General features: G+C 34.1%; 4 protein-coding genes across 4 annotated transcripts; 2 read left to right on the top strand and 2 right to left on the bottom strand.

Annotated features, from left to right (window-relative positions):
* Window positions 1–26: 26 nt before the first annotated feature.
* LOC125199256 (thioredoxin-like 2, chloroplastic) lies at window positions 27–2,394 on the top strand. The gene is made up of 4 exons (XM_048097329.1): window positions 27–477; window positions 580–762; window positions 1,749–1,913; window positions 2,088–2,394. Exons 2-4 carry the CDS (start codon window positions 643–645, stop codon window positions 2,214–2,216), a joined length of 414 nt encoding a protein of 137 aa, XP_047953286.1. The 5' UTR covers window positions 27–477; window positions 580–642; the 3' UTR covers window positions 2,217–2,394.
* Window positions 2,395–5,418: 3,024 nt separating this feature from the next.
* Window positions 5,419–6,226, top strand: LOC125199255 (PRA1 family protein F2-like). Its single transcript, XM_048097328.1, has one exon. It carries the CDS (start codon window positions 5,490–5,492, stop codon window positions 6,042–6,044), a length of 555 nt encoding a protein of 184 aa, XP_047953285.1. The 5' UTR covers window positions 5,419–5,489; the 3' UTR covers window positions 6,045–6,226.
* Window positions 6,227–7,398: 1,172 nt separating this feature from the next.
* Window positions 7,399–9,843, bottom strand: LOC125199254 (putative late blight resistance protein homolog R1B-16). The gene has a single exon (XM_048097327.1). It carries the CDS (start codon window positions 9,841–9,843, stop codon window positions 7,399–7,401), a length of 2,445 nt encoding a protein of 814 aa, XP_047953284.1.
* A 2,857-nt stretch (window positions 9,844–12,700) lies between these two features.
* Window positions 12,701–13,290, bottom strand: LOC125199258 (ABC transporter C family member 8-like; the record flags this gene model as incomplete). Its single annotated transcript, XM_048097330.1, has 3 exons — window positions 12,701–13,011; window positions 13,084–13,147; window positions 13,261–13,290. Coding segments are annotated over 3 exons (405 nt in total), but the record flags the coding sequence as incomplete, so codon positions are not given.
* Between the last annotated feature and the right edge of the window lie 5,710 nt (window positions 13,291–19,000).

Below are 19,000 nucleotides of genomic sequence, written 5' to 3'. Positions count from 1 at the left end.
AAAAAGTGAGCTTGATGAATTCAATTTGTGTGTGTGTGTGTGTGGGGGGGGAATGAAAAGGGTGGCTTTACCTTGAAATTTTGCTATTTCCTAGTTATGGAAGCAGTCAACCTTGCAGAAATCAATTGGAAAGTTCATATACAAAAGGGTCAATTTGTGTATTGGTAGAATCATGGAATGAAAAGGATGGCTTTACTTTGAAATTTTGTCACTATTTGCTAGATATGGAAGCAATCAACTTTGCAGGAATTTGGATAGAGTTTATACATTAAATTTTATAGTTTTACATGAAAAAGAATGAGCTTGATGAATTCAATTTGTGTGTGTGTGTGTGAGAGAGAGAGAGTCTCAGTGTAGTGATGGTATTGGTAGGATCATGGAATGAAAAGGATGACTTTACCTTGAAATTTTGTTATTTGGTAGCTATGGAAGAAATCAGCTTTGCAGGATTGTGTCTTGTGTTATTAACCTTTTACAGTAAGAAATCGAATGTCTCTTTAGATTTGGTCTTCTTCGTAGCATCATTTGTAAGGCTGTGCTTTCTCCCTCTCTGGCTAATGCCTCATGAGGAATTAACAGGCACATGCTGCTGCTGCTGAAACTAATCAGCCGGAATGGTGGGAAAAGAATGCTGGCCCGAATATGATTGACATTAAATCAACACAGGAATTTGTAGACGCGCTGAGTCAGGCTGGAGATAGATTGGTCATAGTTGAATTCTTTGGTGCGTGGTGTGCTTCTTGTCGAGCTCTATTTCCCAAAGTAAGTGCCTTGTTTTCACTTGCTGATTTTCGTTGTGCTTCCCTGCATTTAGCATTTTGTCTACTTGGTGATTGCAGTGATATATCTAACGTTAAGTCAGATTAGTGTTCATCTGTATAGTAATCACATAAATAGCCGGTCATATGTATCATTGGTAAGAAATTTCACAGTAACTCTAGATTCAATCTTCTTAGCATTTTTGTGGAACCGAACATCTTGATTGTGAATCTGTGATAGAGTTGTGGTTTGTCCGAATAACGAGGATTAGTCTATGCTCTCAAAAACAAACGGGATCTGTTCAAGTAGCAAACTTCATTTCAAGATCCCTTTTTTATGTCCAAATTACCTCTGCAGGGGCATTTATTTTCTCAGCTTTTGATGCTTCGATTGTTGAGATAGTTTACTCATGTTTTAGTTACCTCTGTAGTGACATACGCTCTCATATAGGTCACCATTGGATTTCTTATTGATTGTGAATCTGTGATAGAGTTGTGCCGGAATAGTGATGGTTAGTTTATGCTCTCGAATAAGTGGGATGTCTTCAAGTAGCAAACATCATTTCAAAATCCCTTTTTGCATCCCAAATTACCTCTGCAGTGACCTATATTTTCTCAGATTTGATTCTTCGATCTGTAGTGACTTATGCTGTCATAGATCGTCGTTGGATTTCTTTTCACGCTACCTCTAGATTCAATCTTCTTAGCATTTTAGCATTTCTGTAGAACTTCTTGTCTTGAATCTGTGATTGAGTTTTATGCTCTCAAATAAATGGGATCTCTTCAAGTAGAAAACTTCATTTCAAGATCCATTTTCTCGTCCAAAATTACCTCTGCAGCGACCTATATTATGATGCTTCGATTGTTGAGATAGTTTAGTTTACCTTTCCAGTGAGACCTATGCTGTCATATAGGTACAAAGTTACGTTTTCTATGCGAACGAACAAATATCAAGAAGTTGCTACATCCGCTGATGTCCTTTGCGTTTAGATCTGCAGGTTTGCCGAGCAACACCCAGAAATCATTTTCCTAAAGGTGAACTTTGATGAGAACAAGCCCTTATGCAAAAGCCTAAACATAAAGGTTCTTCCGTATTTCCACTTCTACAAGGGAGCTGATGGCTTGGTCGACTCGTTCTCATGCTCCCTTGCCAAGGTAAGACCTCACACAATCCTCATTCTATTCGAACACTAGCTACTTATCTTATGTTACCAAATGAACGTTTGTCGATTTACACTGAGTTATTTGAAACTGTTGCTTGATCCCTTTTGCCTACATTAGTCGATTTGGACATCGAATGATGCCTACTTAGCCTGTAATCTTATGCAGCTCCAGAAACTGAAGGATGCCATCGCGACTCATAACAAAGCTCGACATAGCAATAGCACCCCGGATTCTAATGGTGGCGTTGGTGATAGCGTGGATGTATCTGCATCTCGCGATGACATGCAATCGTGACCCGAATTCGAGTTTATAGCTTTCTAATTTTTCCAATCTGTGCAAGTTTGTACATAGCTCTTTGTAAAAGTAACTGAATATATGCTTTGGTCATCCAAATTTCCAGTCTCTTTGGCTATAATCTGATTGCTTCTTGTTTTCCTTAGTAAATGACTTAATATAGACCTCATTATTTTCATCTCGAGGTTTTTATTTTAATCTTATTTTTCCATTTTGATCCGTCTACGAAGCTTAGTCAATTTTCATTTTCCATAACTTGACTTGTATGTGATGGAATATGAGTTTGATTCAAGATCTTATGGACCATTTTTTTTGTCCAACTTTAGATTTAGACTTGTGGTTTATTATATATATAAAAAACTAAACATAGGCAACTATTTTAAATTTCTCGTTTATTTCTAGATTATGTTAAAGTTGGAAAATGATCAATCTCACTGACATTCACGCCTATAAATCTTTCCTTTCACAATCGTTGTCTTTAATTCATTAACTTGCAAATCACACAAACATAAAATCTAGCAGATAAGATCTACAAAATGGTCTCTTTCTTGCTAGACTAAAAAAACTAATTCTCGTATAAATAATTTCTGAATTTAAGTAATTTCTGAATTTTAGATATAACTCTATGTTACTCTTGCTATATATCAAGAGAGAATTGATCGTTCTCTAAACTTAATTTCACACATCTCTTCTTTAATTTTCAAAAGCAACTATCAAAATCAAAAGGAGAGATGACTTGGAAAGAGGCGCTCAGACTCTCACTCACTTTAAACGCTCAGCAGATCAATTCTCTATATCAAGAATTGTAATCTCCAAAATTATCTCTTTAGAAAGGTACTCCATTCGTCTTATAATAATTGTATTGTGTTCTTTTTCAAAGTATAAAGAAATTAGTAGGTCATTTCCTCTCGACTATTAATCCATTTATTTTTTCTTATTATTTTCTTTTCACTTTTTTATTTTATTATCTTTATTTAATTTATTAAACATCACTTTATAAAGTCTTTCACCACATTTTCACCACATAATAGATGAATTATTCTTTTATACGTATTAATGATAATCCATTTGTCCATTATCAATAATCTTGATAATAGACGATACGAGTTTTCAATTAAAATTGATAAATTATAAGAGGAATAGAATAAAAAAATACTCGCAGAGAATTTGATCTGTCTAATTAACTAAAGAATGTAAATAAATATTCGATTACAATTTGAAATAAGAAACGGATTTATTAATTGTGGATGTAGGAGGATTTATATAGATTTAATATTAACTACTAGTGCTATATTGATTCTATATAGTTCACAAATTTTGTCGATCTGAAATATACCAATCAAATTTCTTATAATCATTGGCCAATTTAAAATGTTGTAGTCTTGTAGACACGTGACAACAGACTTTACTAGAGGCCCCCGCAATAATAGTTATTTCACTGAAAGTTAGTATTTGTATTTTATTTAAAATTGTGAAGTATTTGTGATAATATAGATTAGTAGATGAAACAAGCCACGTGGCATCATGCGAGTAGTGGCCCACTATGATGAGTGTGGTCTTATCCACATTTGAGACCAACAAGAAAAGGCCCAAAAGCCCATGATCCATGTGAGGGGGTTAGTTGGAAATGTGTGTCTACTTTATACAACAAAACTTTCTATATTATGTAGAGATTGGTTATTTATTTTCAAGTTTCTATATTTTAGCTTTTGTTTTTTTTCAAACTCAACATTTTTTGGGGTTACTCTTTTGTTTGGATATTTTCATGAGCTTCTTTGAAAGATAAAATACTCCATCTAAGTAATAGTTTTTCAAATCTTTCTAATGTTTTATTTCACAGCAATGACAGATTCAGGTGGAGTCGACTATTCAAAGTTAACTGAGTCCACCGTCGACAAACTCCATTTAATTCAACAAGCGGAGTTGGTGGCACCAATCTTATGTTGCGACAACTATGCTCTAACTCATTGGCTTGGGGTTCATTTTTGTTTCGTCCATCATCAATTTCTAACATCGGCAATCCCACGAGTTCTACATTTCAATGCAATGGTATCTGATTTCGCGAACTCATTTCTTAGATTCGTCATTATTTGATAGAGTTGACAACTTTCAATTTTAGGAACTTTTAGAATTGAAATTTTGAAAGTATTCAAAAACAAAAACAATCAAATAAAAAAGGGAAAGCAAAACATTGTAGCAAATTCATAGTAATTGGCTGCGTTTGTAAAACCCATAATAAACTCATTTAGTAAGGAAGTGGGACCCAAATACAAATTACTGGTAATCAAGAATCCAAAATATTGTTGTGCCTCCAAGAAAGCAAAACTACTGGTGCACACATAACACATTCATTGGTTAGATATTATCAATTTGTTTATTGATTTGATACTTATGTTTTATCAAAATAGTGTAACGATAAGTTGAGAAAACTTCCCATGACCAAATGGGGGGATAACAATGAAACCAATCCCAAACTTTTATTGCCACATTATATTATAGGAGTAATATACTTCCTCCATAAAAAAAAAGTGGAAAAGGTATAAAAAATGAAATTTTCCACTTTTATAAATTAGACTATTTTTTGTGAACATTCTAAAATGATAAAATATGACTATATTATTTTTTTGGAAAAGAATATTTACAAGATTCTACCAACCTGGTCTACACACAATTTAAATTATTTATATCTGATTAGTATCAAATATAATTCCATTTATTTATGCAAACACAGCCTTCATCGTCAACTCCTTTTTCTTCACCTTTTCAATATTGAAGCTTATTAATTCAATTCTATATGTACAACAAAATACGAGTATGTGCTAGAATTTTCTTGATCACACCAATTCAAGTTTCACAACAAGGAGGTTTGATTTTTTTATTTGATCTTATAAGTTTTTTTTTTATATTATCCACTAAAATTAGTCTTTATTTATTTATAATAATTTTATTTCTCAAACGTAGTAAGATTTACTTTTCATTGGTAATATATTTATTTTATGTTTTTTCATTTATTTGTTGGTACATAATTAAGACTATATTTTGTAGATGGTAGTAGTATTAATTTTATCCCCCACATCATTCTCATTTCCCACCACTTTATGACGATGAAGTCGGCACATATAAATAAAATATTTGAATGTGTAAATTAAACAAATATTATTAGAATATTTAATTCATGCTTCTTCATATATACACCCCTTTTCCAATTTTCCCCCTTTTCTTAAAAAACCCCTCACCGCCCAATCACAATTCCCCATCGCCGTCGCCGGAGAAATGACGAACTACGGCACAATTCCGACCTCCTCCTCCCCTACCAACGTCAGCCGCGAGTACATCTCCCGCGCCAAGGCGCGCTTCCAGGAAGGCCTCGCCACGCGCCGCCCCTGGCGCGAGATCGCCGACATCCACAGCTTCTCCCTGCCGCGCTCCTTCTCCGAGGCGGTGGCGCGCGTGAAGACGAATCTAGCCTACTTCAGCGTGAACTACGCCATCGTCGCGCTCGCGATCGTGTTCCTCAGCCTCCTCTGGCACCCGATCTCGCTCATCGTCTTCCTCGCGATGCTGGCGGTGTGGCTCTTCCTCTACTTCCTCCGCGACGAGCCGCTCGTGGTCTTCGGCCGCCTCGTCAGCGACAAAATCGTGCTGATCGTGCTCGGAGTCCTCACGATCTTCGTCCTCCTCCTCACCGACGCCACGACGGAGATCCTGAGCTCGCTTCTCGTGGCGGTGGTGGTGGTGCTGGTCCACGCCGCCGTGAGGAGGACCGACAATTTGTACCCCGATGAGGAATCCGCGGGTCTGCTGAGGTCAGCCAGTCCGTCTTCTTAATTTTTTTTAATCCGATTCGGTTCGTGTTTGTTTATCCTCTTCCATCCTCTCTGTTTCTGGTGAATTGAAAACCTCATTTAGTCGTATTGATTATCTGCTGTTTGTTGTTGACTTTCTGGATTTTTTTGTTATTCTGTTGTATGTTTGAGATGTATTTATTCAGCAATAACTCTCTTGTTTTATTTCTCTTAATTAATTAATGGGTTTGAGTTCAAAATTTAAATTCTCTCCGATTTGAATTTAGTGAGTTCATACTTCAAAGACTCACATGGGATGAGCTCTTGATTCAAAGAATTAAGAAACTATGCTCTCGTTGCGATGCTAATGTTTAGTTACAATCATTGAATTATTAATACGAGTTTAAATAAAAGTATAAGTGGATAAAAAATTTGATTTTCTAGTGTATTATATTGAAGAAAAAGTAAATAAATTGATATATACTTTACCTGAAAGTAGGTAGAAAGAAAAAATTTTCGTAGAGACCGGGAGAGTGTTTGGTTTGCAAGATTGTATCTGAGATTAAATTTGTAGTGTGTTTGATTCATTAGATTGATCCTCACAACTCAATCCTAGATGGATAATCATGGGATAATTAGTCAACTCACTAATTGTTGATTATTTTGGTGTTTATACTTTAGAATTTATTTAAGATCGATATTTGGATTCAATTGGATAACAATGCAGTTTCATTTAGGCCCATAGTAATAAGAACAGCCCATAATAATAAGAACAGCCCAAACCCAGTAAAACTAGAGGCTGAGTCAGCCATCAGCTTGATATTTTGGAGGGAAAGTTCGAATTCTAGATTCAAGCTTCTGATAGATTGGCTCAGCTCAGGGCTGGAGCCTTTTTGGTTGCGGAGTAATCGAGAGAGAATCAGGAAAAAAGTAGGGAATTTTTGAAGGGTTCGGCTTAACGAAAGCAGTGAAAACTGCTTGATGTATTGCCAAAAAGAGTGCATGGAGGTTCTGAAGTTAGAGGTTGAGTCTGCTTTAAACGTGAGCTTTGGTGAATCGATTGCCGACAGTCGGAAGTTTCAAACACCCACAAGTTGAGCTGATGAATCAAACTGATGCAGTTTGCAAATTTTCCCCTTGATTATCTTCAGCAAAATGGCCAGGTGAGTATTATTTCTTGAGCTAATAATTAAGTGTAGTAATGTGAGCCATAACTGTTTGAAAATTTTTAGTTAACGGAACATACAGAACATACCTGGTTTCCATTCAAGTTTATAATATATATTTTTTTAAATTTAATATCTTGAAAAGTTTACGCAATTTTACAGAAAATGCAACCTAATACGAACTCAATGTTTAGAAACATACTCAAAATTTTCCTGCGATCGCCTCTCTGTCTATTCTGCAACCACAAAATTGGGACCTGCAAAATTCTGCATTGCTTTGTTATCATCAAGTGGAGAAGGCCGAACGAAAACGTGAAAAGGAAGATTGTCCCCTTGACAATCCATTTGTTCCTCTACGATATCTTTTGCACATTTCACCACTGATTTGCGGCAACCACTCATCAATATTTTTTGGAGCGTCGGTATGTCTCCAATTTCATATGGCATATTCTCCAACCCTTTTAAGCTTAGAAGAGTAAGCTTCTCAAGGCGTGGAAAGATGGAGCCCGCTTCTGTAGTCCAATGTTTCAGGCTATGGCACGAAGACAGTTCCAAGTATTTGAGGCAGGAGAATTGCCCTTCAAAGATTTTCCACTTGCATGTTCCAAAGCGTCCATATCTCAACTTTAACTTCTCGAGAAGGGGCAACGAACCTATCCTCTCCAACATTATTTCCCATTCAAAGTCATCGCTCATAACAAGTTTCAAACTCTTGAGGGTTGGGGGGAATGTGAGCTTACACAAAGACACATTCCCTCTAAATTGATATCCGCACAAGATATCAAGTGATTCTAATTTACAAAAATGTTTAATATTGCTCAGACAATAATAATCATTATTGCGCATTTCCATGCTTTCCAAATACTTTATCCTCAATTTCATGATATTGGGAATTCTCTTAATCATCTCTTCATCGCACTTGAAATTAATTGCTCCCTCAACTACCACTAGATTCCTCATGACGACAAAATCACCCGGAGATTCTGGGAGTAGCAATCTTGTTGCAACCACATCAAGATGCCTCAGTTGAGGAATTTTCCAAATCTCATTAAGAGTAGCCCACGAACAAGAAACGGTCAATTTCTGCAAATTCCAAAGGTGGCTGAAAGAAGGAAAATTTGAGGACGAAAAACCATCTTCAACATTGAGGTGCTGCAGTTTCTCTTGTGAAGTGTTTCTGTGATAAAACCCTTCTTTCTCTCCCTGGTTCAGGCATAGGTCTCTTAGCAAATCATGAACTTTGACTTGTTTAATGTTTCCAGTAGACCCCAACTCATCAACTAGAATGAGATTTCTATGCACTAAGTCCTTTAAGAAACCTTTCCCAATTGCTTCCAAACTTTTTCCATCTTTAGGTTTAAGAAATCTTCCACGCACCCATAATTGGATGAGTGTTGAGACCTTAATTGCGGCATCTTCCCCAAACATGCCCATGTGTAAGAAACAAGGCTTTAAGTAAACCGGCAAATGATTGTAGCTCATTTTTAACAATCTTAAGCAATGCTTATCATTGTTTGAATTCACTATCGAAGTTAAATTCTTCCTTATTGACTCCCAACATTCTTGTGTGGGTTCCATGTTTTTTAAATTACCTCCCACTACAACAATTGATAGGGGAAGTCCTCTACAATTGTATGCAATTTCCTTTCCAATTTTCTCTAATTCTAGAGGAAAAGGTTCGTCTCCAAACACAATTTTGGAGAATAGGACCCAACTATTAACCTCATCAAGAAATTCCATTTGGTGGCTATAGTGATTGTTTAATTGAGAACCCAAATGGGATAGCCTAGTCGTCACCATTATATGACTGGAATTTCCATTGTTAGGAAAGAAATGTTGTATCTCATTCCAAGATTCAATATTCCACATATCATCCATTACAATTAGAAACCTTATACCAAACAAATATTTGTGGAGCTCTAATCCTAATTCGGCTTCACTCCTTTCACTTAGTTTTTCCTTTTTTTGGTTAGTGGTTTGAGAAACAAGTTCACATAGAATTTCTCTAGTGTTGTAGTGTTCAGAAATAGTAGCCCAAGCACGAATGTCAAAACGCTCTTTAATAACTTGTTTGGAATAAACAGTTTGAGCAAGGGCGGTCTTACCTATCCCACCCATTCCTGTGATCGTGATGACTTGGCGACCAGGTTCGTCTACAACAAGCTTTTCCATGATCCCGTATAAGACATGATCCGGTAACACCATTGTGCCACTACTCTTGTTCCCAGTAGAAGAAGAGGCTGATCTACGCGGTTGATCACGGAACACAACCATCTTCTTTGTGTTGGTCTCCATCGCCACTCTCTTTATCCTATCCAATTCTTTTATTACATTTTGTACATCTTGACGCAGCTTTAGACCTCGGAACCTACTGTAGAAGCTTTGTCTGGGTTTGGTTGCTATGGATGATTCACTGAGCTGAATCTTGTGCACAATATGGGATTCAATAGCATCTTCAGCTGCATACGCAGCATCAGCAATACGCATCTCCAATGGATCTGCTTTGTCGCGGTCGGAAACAGGGGAGTTGTAAGCTTGGAGAAATTCCAGCAGGAAGGTAACAATTTCAGTGAGAGACTGAATTTGGTGTTTGTGGAGAGAAATGAATGGGAAATGATGGAGCTCGATTGTGTCTATGAGATGCATAAGAGAAACCAAGGCTGCATATGCCGCCATGATCTTACTAAAACAGAGTATTTTCTGAGAACGCAATGTTGAAGAACAGAGTTATGAAAGTTGAAATGACGAACATAAGCATATATAGGTGATTGATTGATGCTATTGCTAACTTATTACTGTATGTCCCAACTCATAGTAGCATTAAATATGATTAAATGATGATTAAGTTGTTGGCGTGGATATTGGAAATTTCGATGTTGTTTAAAAGAAAGGGATAGGTTGTGTTTAACAAGACCAAGTGTGATAGCGAGTTGTCAAATTTCATCCGAATTAAATAATACTAATTGCCTTACTCTTTTCCATTTGTAAGTTTATACCGGCCTTCTGTAGTTCTGTTATTAGTTTGGGTAAATAAATGTATAGAAAAACCATCCATTTTGATCAAATTCTGATTAATTATACGATTTTTAAAAATGACCAATTATATTTTCAAAATTACTAAATAGAAAATTATAGGCCAAATATATCATTTTTTTTTTAAATTTTGCCTTAACATATTTTAATCAAAATAATATAATTAGTTAAAAATCAGAATTTGAATTTGAAACCAGTTTATATAATTAGTTAAAAGTGCCTTATTGATTCCCAACTTTTTTGGGTGTATTCCATATTTTTTTATAAGACCTGCAATTTCCTTAACAATTGAAAGAGGAAGTCCTCTATGATTGAATGCAATTTCCTTAACAACTGAAAGAAGACTAAAATTGTATGCAATTTCCTTTCCAATTTTTTTCAATTGTGATTGCCTAGCTGTCACCATTATCCGGCTGAAATTCCTATGTTGTATTTCGTTCCAAGATTCAATATTCCAAACAAGTTCTGATCCTAATTCATCTTCACTCGTTTGACTTAGTTATTCCTTTTTTTGGGTAGTGGCTTGAGAAACTAAGTTCACCAAGAATTTCTCGTGTTATACAGTATTGTTCAGAAATAGTAGCCCAAGTACAAATTTCAAAATGCTCCTTAATAACTTGTTTGGAATAAACAAATTTAACGACGCCGGCGAATGACTGAGACGACGGAGAGAGGTAAGCTTCTGCCTTCGAGCTTGCTTTATTTAATTTTTTGTGATTTTGGATTTATATTTTTCTGATGTTAGATTTGGATTTTTGTGCTTTTTGTGATAAATGACTTGTTGTATATTGCTCTTTTAATTGCCAATAAGTTGATGTTCTAATTTACTATTATTATATAGCACAGTTGGTTTGGAAACAAGAAACTAGGAGACTTTAGATTAGGCTAATAATTAAATAAGTAGCATGCTCATGTAATTGGAAACATGGCAATAAACATATGGTAAACTATTTCAATTGTAAATGTGTTGAAGAAGCTAAATAAAACTAGTTGAAAATTTGCATAATACATGGTCTTCTGAAGATGAGAAGAAAGGATATCTAACTCAATAGTATTAAGCAAATATAGTGCTCATTCGGAGTTCTTTTTGGTCTGGTCATCTTCTATATACAACTTCAAAGTTGGGACCTACCAAGCTCTTTGATGCTTCGTTCTTATCAAGTGGATGCCGAACGTGAACGTGAAAGGGGAGATCGTCCCCTTGTAAAGCCATTTGTTCCTCTTATCCTCTACAATTTTTTTGCACATTTCACCACCAATTGATGCACCAAAGAATAAAATATGATAAATTAAGTTGGTTGGCGTGGATCATGGAAATTTCGGTGTAGATTCAAAGAAATGGGTAGGTTTTGTAAAAGCAAGTCACCAAGTTTGAACTTAAGCTTTACTTTAAGCTATGAGACCATCTCCAACCATTTACGCCAAACTCAAACTCATTTTTGAGTATACGTCACACCAAAAAGTAGTTTTACTCCAACCATTTACACTAAATTTAAAATTTACACCATTTTTGGTTTTGTATCTCACAAATTTTTTGCAGTAACACCATATTTGGTGTTGTTTCACAAAAAACACCAAATATGGATTTGAGTTTAGTGTATGGTTGGAGAAGATTTCTACACCAAAACTCATTTATGAAGTACGGTCGAAGATGTCTAACCATTCAATAACTTTTTCTGTTCATACTTTATTAATTTTATATTAAAATTTGCATCGCTTTCCAAATTCTCTTCTTTTTTTTATGAGCCGAATTGAATATTTTATAAAGTAAATATTCGTGTGAAGAGTTAAAAGTGTGGAGGAAAGGAGAAAATAAGAGTGTAATTCAAGATGTATCGAAAAGACAACATATGCAAGATGAGAATGTTTTGAAGGAAATGCAAAACCGGAAATGCAAATATCTTGAAGAAATATTACAACGCTCCGTTGAAGATAAGACAACAAATATTTAAAAAAACATAAGCTCCTCTATCTATCGTTCAAATTTAATGTTAGGACCTGCCAAGTTCTGCATTGCTTGCTCGAATAAATTAGAATAATGTAAATCCATTTGTTCCTCTACAATCTCTTTCGCAGATTTCACCACTGATTCACCACAATTCCATATCCTTGTATTCTGAAGAGTCGGTATGTGTCCAATCAAACTGATGCAGTTTGCAAAATTTTCCCTTGATTATCTTCAGCAAAATGGCCAGGTGAGTAATATTTCTTGAGCCAAAATTAAGTAGAAGTGTCAGGTTAAACATGAAGGGTTAATTATGCTATTTTAAACATATGGTATACTGATTGCAATAATCACTTATTGTTGCGTTTTCTAATAGTAATCTCATTTTCTAATCTTGTACTCCCTCTTGGTTGCTAATAGTAATCTCATTTTCTCATTTTGGTTTGTCCACGAACTGAGGTCTTGTTTCGCATTTACTATAAATGGTAAATAGGTTTTCAATACTATAAACTCATTCCACTCATATTTCATTATAAAACTAATTATAAAAATGACTCATATTTCACACTTCTTAAACTTATGTTGAGAAAAAGAAAGACTCCTAATACTGGACGAAGAAAGCGTACCATAAGACAAGACCAACACCATGTCACTATCAATCACGGTTGGAACGCGATGCGCCACAGTTATCACTGTACAGTCGGAGAACTCCTCCCTGATGATCCTCTGCAAAATGGCATCCGTGTTCGAGTCAATTGAGGCGGTCGCCTCGTCTAGAACCAAGATCTTGTTCCTCTTCAAAAGCACTCTTCCTAGGCAGAAGAGCTGCCTCTGCCCCATGCTCCAATTCTCCCCTTCATCACTCACTGCATCAAATCAAACCAATCTCAATCACTACCAATCCTTCTACCAATCTCAAACCAATCTCAATCACTTACCCGAAGATTCTAATAAGTTTGGTAGTTCACTGATTGTTGACTTAAGTTGGCATTTTTCAAGGGCCTATAAATCAATAATCAATTAGATTAACCAAAAAAATTAAAGTACTTGCATTGATATTATTACTACATAATCAACAAACAGACATTATAAAAAAAGAGTTGCAAGAATTAAACCTGAGTATTGAGAAACTCCACTGGATGACCCTACACGTCAAAAGTTACAACTTCAAAGTTGGGACCAGACAAGCTCTTTAACTCCTTCAACACTGCTTTTTTATAAAAACTAGTATTACATCCGTGCTATGCACGGACTAAGATATTTTCAAAACATTAATTGTTAGTTTCTATATGATTGAAACAAAATTGTAAACAATATTATTATACAAAAATTATAAACAAAAGATCATAGCATAACAATGAACAAAATGAGTAATAAAATTTAAGTTATATGAAGGTAAAAATATTTACAAATTAATGTTGGAACATAATATTCAAACATTAAATTATAGAACTTTCAACCTCATCCTTGAAAACTAAAATCCTTATCAATTGTAAAACCTTTTTTTTGACAACCAAGAATGCTGCAAAACCACCACAGTGTTGGAATAAATAATTAAACTTGATTTTGTAGTAGAATTATCTAGATATTAGTATGTATTAAAATATCTAGATATTTTAAGAGAATTCTCTAGATTATAGATATTTTGTAGAAATCTCTAGAATTAGGATGTATTAAAATATTTAGATATTTTAGTAGAATTTCCTAGAATGTTAGGAAAATATCTAGATTTTTGTGGAGAAAAAATCTAGATATAAAATATTATAGATTCTAGTAGAGAATTCTAGAATATGAAGTGAAGCCCTATAAATAGGGGAGAGTTGTAACATTTTGAAGAAGTTGAAGAAGTTGAGAAGTTGAGTGAGTTGAGAAAGTTTGAGAAATTGAGTGTTCCTTTCTTCCCCACATCAAAACATCTCCTAAATCATTTCCCACATATTCCACCCATTCTCCTCTCAAATATTTCCTCCAAACTAAATTACTCCTCCAACATATATCCTATATTTTTCCAACACACAGGCAGGGAACATATGTTGTTTTTTGGCCCACCTAATCGTTCCATATAATAATTGTGAGACTAAAAATAAAGCAAATTATATAGTGACCCTATACACTAAAAACCCAAACCTTGAAACCTAAATTCTAAACCCTTAACTTTAAAATATATTCATCATGTCCAACAAATGAGCCAAATATGAACAAAATTCTCCCTCCGTCCCAGTTCAATTTTACTTTGTTGATCACTTATCCTATTTGGGGCTTTTAAATCTGTATTCGATATCTTACACTGGGTCGGGCTAATTGATAAATCTTACTGATAGTAGATCTTGACTGTAAATATGTTTATATGCTCATATCAAGAAAGTACTTTACAATCCTAAACCCTTAACTTTAAAATATATTCATCATGTCCAACAAATGAGCCAAATATCAATAAAATTCTCCTTCCGTCCCAGTTCAATTTTACTTTGTTGATCACTTATCCTATTTGGGGCTTTTAAATTTGTATTCGATATTTTACATTGGGTCGGGCTAATTGATAAATCTTACTGATAGTAGACGTTTTTTTTCCTGAATCTTGACTGTAAATATGTTTATATGATTATATCAAGAAAGTACTTTATAATAGGGCTATGTGAATGGTAAACAAAAATTTTTTTAGCTTGCATTCATCCAAGCATCTATTCATCCAATAGTATTATTTATTGGAGCCGAAGTAGTGTTTTGTTGAAATGAGGAGTCAAAGACATCGCCAGAAAGGGTTTAATTTCAGAACTTTTGGAGCCGAAGTAGTGTTTTGTTGAAATGAGGAGTCAAAGACATCGCCAGAACGGGTTTAATTTCGGTTGTGGCCAAGCCGTGGGCATTTTTTTCATATTAACCGTTTCTACTTTTTAAAATTAATTTGATCATATGTTGAAATCATTAATTGCCTTATAATTAGGGATATAACCTTTCCTATTCCTCACTTCGGATAAACATAAGTGTGAATAACGGTTATTTGCCTTATAATTAGGGAATATGTAGTGTCATGTTTGGCTAATAAAATGAGGTAGTATAATTTTATGCATGACATGTAAACGTTTGGATGAGATGTGTCGTTTCATACACAATAACTATGGAAGTTATTTTTTTGTGTTAATTAATATACAATTATGCATGAAATGTACGTGTAAACGTGTTGACAAACATTAAGGAAGGAAATTGTACGCCCTATTTGTCTTCAAGTTTGCTTGAATTATTTTGCAATATCCACTACATTTAATGGAACTTTTAGTAACAACCCAAAATCAGTTTTAATTAAATAATAATTATATTTAGCAATATTCATTACATTTATTGGAAGTCTAATTAATTTCCATGAAAACTGCCGTTAACCCTAAACAAATTCACAAAGTAAAAGCTGGGGCTCTACTTTACATATTATCGATGCACAATCCAAATATTTTTTAGAAACGAATAATGAGACGAATCTAAAAACAAAATATGACCGACTTCTCAAAGGAAAATAAAGACTACAATATTAGTAAAATTGAGCAAACGCCCATGCACTGCTTGGGAATTAATTTATTTTATAGTATTAGTTTAAATTTTAAAATTAAATAGTATCTATATGCCATAAAATAATAGAAATAAATACGTATGCAACAAAAATTTAGCTCTTTTTCGGCTTAACAGTCTCACCAAACGAAACCCCTTTTTTTCTTTTTCTTTTTTTTTTCTTTTTTTTTCTTTTTTGACCACTAAGTGTCCGTAACAACATATTTATAAGTAGGAAACGAAAGTCGGCTTCGTTTTTAGTTCTTTGTGCAAATTATTTAATTTCCAACATATACTACTGTACATATTATTTTATTTATTAGGAGTATTATACATGCACAATTCTTTTGTCATAAAAATATCTGATTCAAGTATATAAACTTTTTACTTTATTATCACACACACGTATACATATAGATATATTTGTACATAAATTTATTGATTCATCATAAATAATCAAATATTATATATTGAGATAAAATTATACATGTTATATTCTAACTATTACAATTGAAGAAAAAAATAATAATAAGTGGAATAGAAATTACAATGAAAATAAGAAAACAAATAGAATTATGATTAGTCGAGTTGAGAACATCCCACTTTCAGCAAGACAAATTATGTTGCGGCTAGCCTCTTGAATTGACGTATTGTTCCAAAGATAAACGACTCTCCTAGCATATAGAAGCACCTTAAATCCGCTAGGTACAAATGAAATTGATTAAGCTCCGAGAATTCAGCAATACAATACTTCTAAATACATAAAAACAAAAAGAACTTTAGAGATAAGAGAAAGTGATTTTTTTGATATATAATCCATCCACAACTCTATGACTTTTATAGCCATAAATAAGGATACGGAAAGTCATGGAATTAACACACTATAAACCATCAAATTAAGATAACGAATGTTACTTATATGAAATGAAAAGCCAAAATTCTTCCCATGGCCATGATCACCTTCCACTACACACGACATTACTCCCACATTAATTATTTCTTTAATTTCTTTGCATCCTTTGTTAGAGGTAATTTGATGTGGGAAATTGATCTGTATGATTGTGGCATAATATTAGTGATGGATTGTAAGTAATAAAATATTTCCAATCACACATTAAACCCAACAATATTCAAGAAAATTTATAAAGGAAAATTGTGCACGCACATAATACTAAATTAATCAAAGCTATAGTTTTGTAATTAAATTTAAAGTAGTATTGTTAAATAGATTGTTTTTGTTAACTATCATATTTGTGACTGTTTAATACAGAATATTTATTATAGTGATCGGCTTGTATTAAATTTATTTGTGTAAATGAAACCTTTTCATCTCTCTAATTACTACATTAATAAATAAAACCATTTTCAAATTTATAATTTTATTAAAAAAGTTATAATGACAATCTTGTTATTTTTCCCAAAACTCCCCCTTTATATATGTATAGATTATTGACCTTACTCATTACATTTTTTTCCCTAGCTAGCCACTTTGAGCCTTTAAAGCATTTTTCTTTGGAAGCTAAATAAAGGGGACTATCCATGCACTCATGGTGAATTTAGTTTATATTTTGTAAAAAGAGTTGGAGAGATAAGGTAGAGAGAAAAGTAGTGTGCTTACTTGTAAAAAATGCATAGACATCTGTGGTTTGAATGAGATATTCGATTTTGCATAAAAGAAAAAAAAAAGGATGTAAAAAAAATAAAGAAAAAATGAAAAGAAAAAAAAATTAAAGAAATTTGGGAAGTGAGAACAAATTTAGACAAAGTCTAGAATTTACTGAGATTCGAATTGTTGGTGGGGTGGTAAGTTTGATGTAGTAGAACTTGATCACTTTTGCTATGTTTGGGTTTAGTCACTTTTTAGCCATATTTCCACACCTTACCAAAGAGCCTACATTATAACCTAAAATAAAGACCTTTCGGATTTTTAATTTTAATCACATCAAGTAGAGGAGAGATTAGACTTTGAGCAAACCTATGGTAAACTTTGCATGTTGCATGATCTGAGAGCATACACTTTTCCCAACATACACTTTGAGAGTGAATGATAAACACAATTCTGAACACTTGTGAGCGTATGTATTTCAAGGTGATCAACGAGCTAGTAATGAAAAGGCACAAATAAGCTTTGCTTGATTTGATTTGTATTCTTTGTCAAACTCTTTATTTTTATTGTAATTTTTGAGGCAACTATGAAGTCTAGTTCTTAGCATCCGTGTTTCTTAATTTATTTTTCTCTTGTTTTGTTTGTGGACAAACAAATAATTAAGTTTGGGGGAGTTGACAAACACGGATTTTGCATGTTTTTAAGGGCTAGATTTGACTCGTTTTAAATGTCAATCATGCAAATTATGTTCTTAAATTGCATATGTTATACATTTGGTATTTTTGATGTGTTTGTTGATAAATGATAGAAAAAGATAGAAAAAAAGGTGCAAAAAGGCCAAGGTGCAGCAGCCTCTGTTCGAGCCCATTCTGCCATCAGATTTGGAGTCCAATCAGTGATTTATACATACCATTCTCTTCCTCTTCGAAATAGCTTCGTGTGGATATCTCGCACGTCTCAATCGGAGTTTTGTGGAGAAAGTTATGTCTATTCTACAAACGTTGCGCAGTGCAGTCAAAGCTGGCGGAAATTTAGGCTGAAATTCACGGAAGAAAAGAAATTATTATATTGGGAAGCCAAATCTCTCCTATTTCTTGTAGGCCACGAAAATTATCAAAATAAACCTTTTTCCATCCTATAAATACCTCTAACCTAATTCATAATCTTCATCTCAGAGCCTCCAAATCCTTCCCCCTCTCTACACATAACCATCCATCTTCCATCTCATATTCCACACATAACCATCCATCTTCCATTGGAGCGGAGCTCTGCAGATCCAGGCAAGGAGATTGAAGATTCAACCTTGGGTTTTATCTATTTCTTTCATGTCTCGTACTTTATTTGTAGTTTTTACTTGTCTATGAGTAGAACATCTTTGGTGGATTTTTTAGTGAAGATATTCAATTGATTTTCCTTGTTAGCTCGTGCGGTTATTTGATTTATCCTTGCGCCTTCTATATTCAATTGATTAGCTACCCCTTGAATACATGTTAGAGTTGATTAGAGCACTCAGGAGACGAAATAGTTGACTTGGAAAAAGGGATAATTCACACTTTAATTCAATAGAACTCGGGAGAGTTGAGGTTTCATGTGAGGTCGTTGGTCTTACAATCTTTTAGGAGTTAGGTCTAAGAACTAGAAGGGGACTTCAATTATTACAATTTACACCTAATCTATGGATTTCTCACCTCGGAGGGAGTTTAATCTAG

This window comes from Salvia hispanica, unplaced genomic scaffold (assembly GCF_023119035.1).
Source record: "Salvia hispanica cultivar TCC Black 2014 unplaced genomic scaffold, UniMelb_Shisp_WGS_1.0 HiC_scaffold_437, whole genome shotgun sequence".
Taxonomy (NCBI): domain Eukaryota; kingdom Viridiplantae; phylum Streptophyta; class Magnoliopsida; order Lamiales; family Lamiaceae; genus Salvia; species Salvia hispanica.
Note: the sequence above shows the minus strand (reverse complement) of the source record. Positions and strands in the feature narration are given on the sequence as shown.

Excerpts from the sequence above, each read along its gene's own strand:
- LOC125199254 (XM_048097327.1), bottom strand. The coding sequence starts at position 9,843 with ATGGCGGCATATGCAGCCTTGGTTTCTCTTATGCATCTCATAGACACA.
- LOC125199256 (XM_048097329.1), top strand. The coding sequence starts at position 643 with ATGATTGACATTAAATCAACACAGGAATTTGTAGACGCGCTGAGTCAG. Across the intron at positions 763-1,748 it reads GTCGAGCTCTATTTCCCAAA|ATCTGCAGGTTTGCCGAGCA; the intron begins GTAAGTGCCTTG and ends CTTTGCGTTTAG. Across the intron at positions 1,914-2,087 it reads TCTCATGCTCCCTTGCCAAG|CTCCAGAAACTGAAGGATGC; the intron begins GTAAGACCTCAC and ends AATCTTATGCAG.
- LOC125199255 (XM_048097328.1), top strand. The coding sequence starts at position 5,490 with ATGACGAACTACGGCACAATTCCGACCTCCTCCTCCCCTACCAACGTC.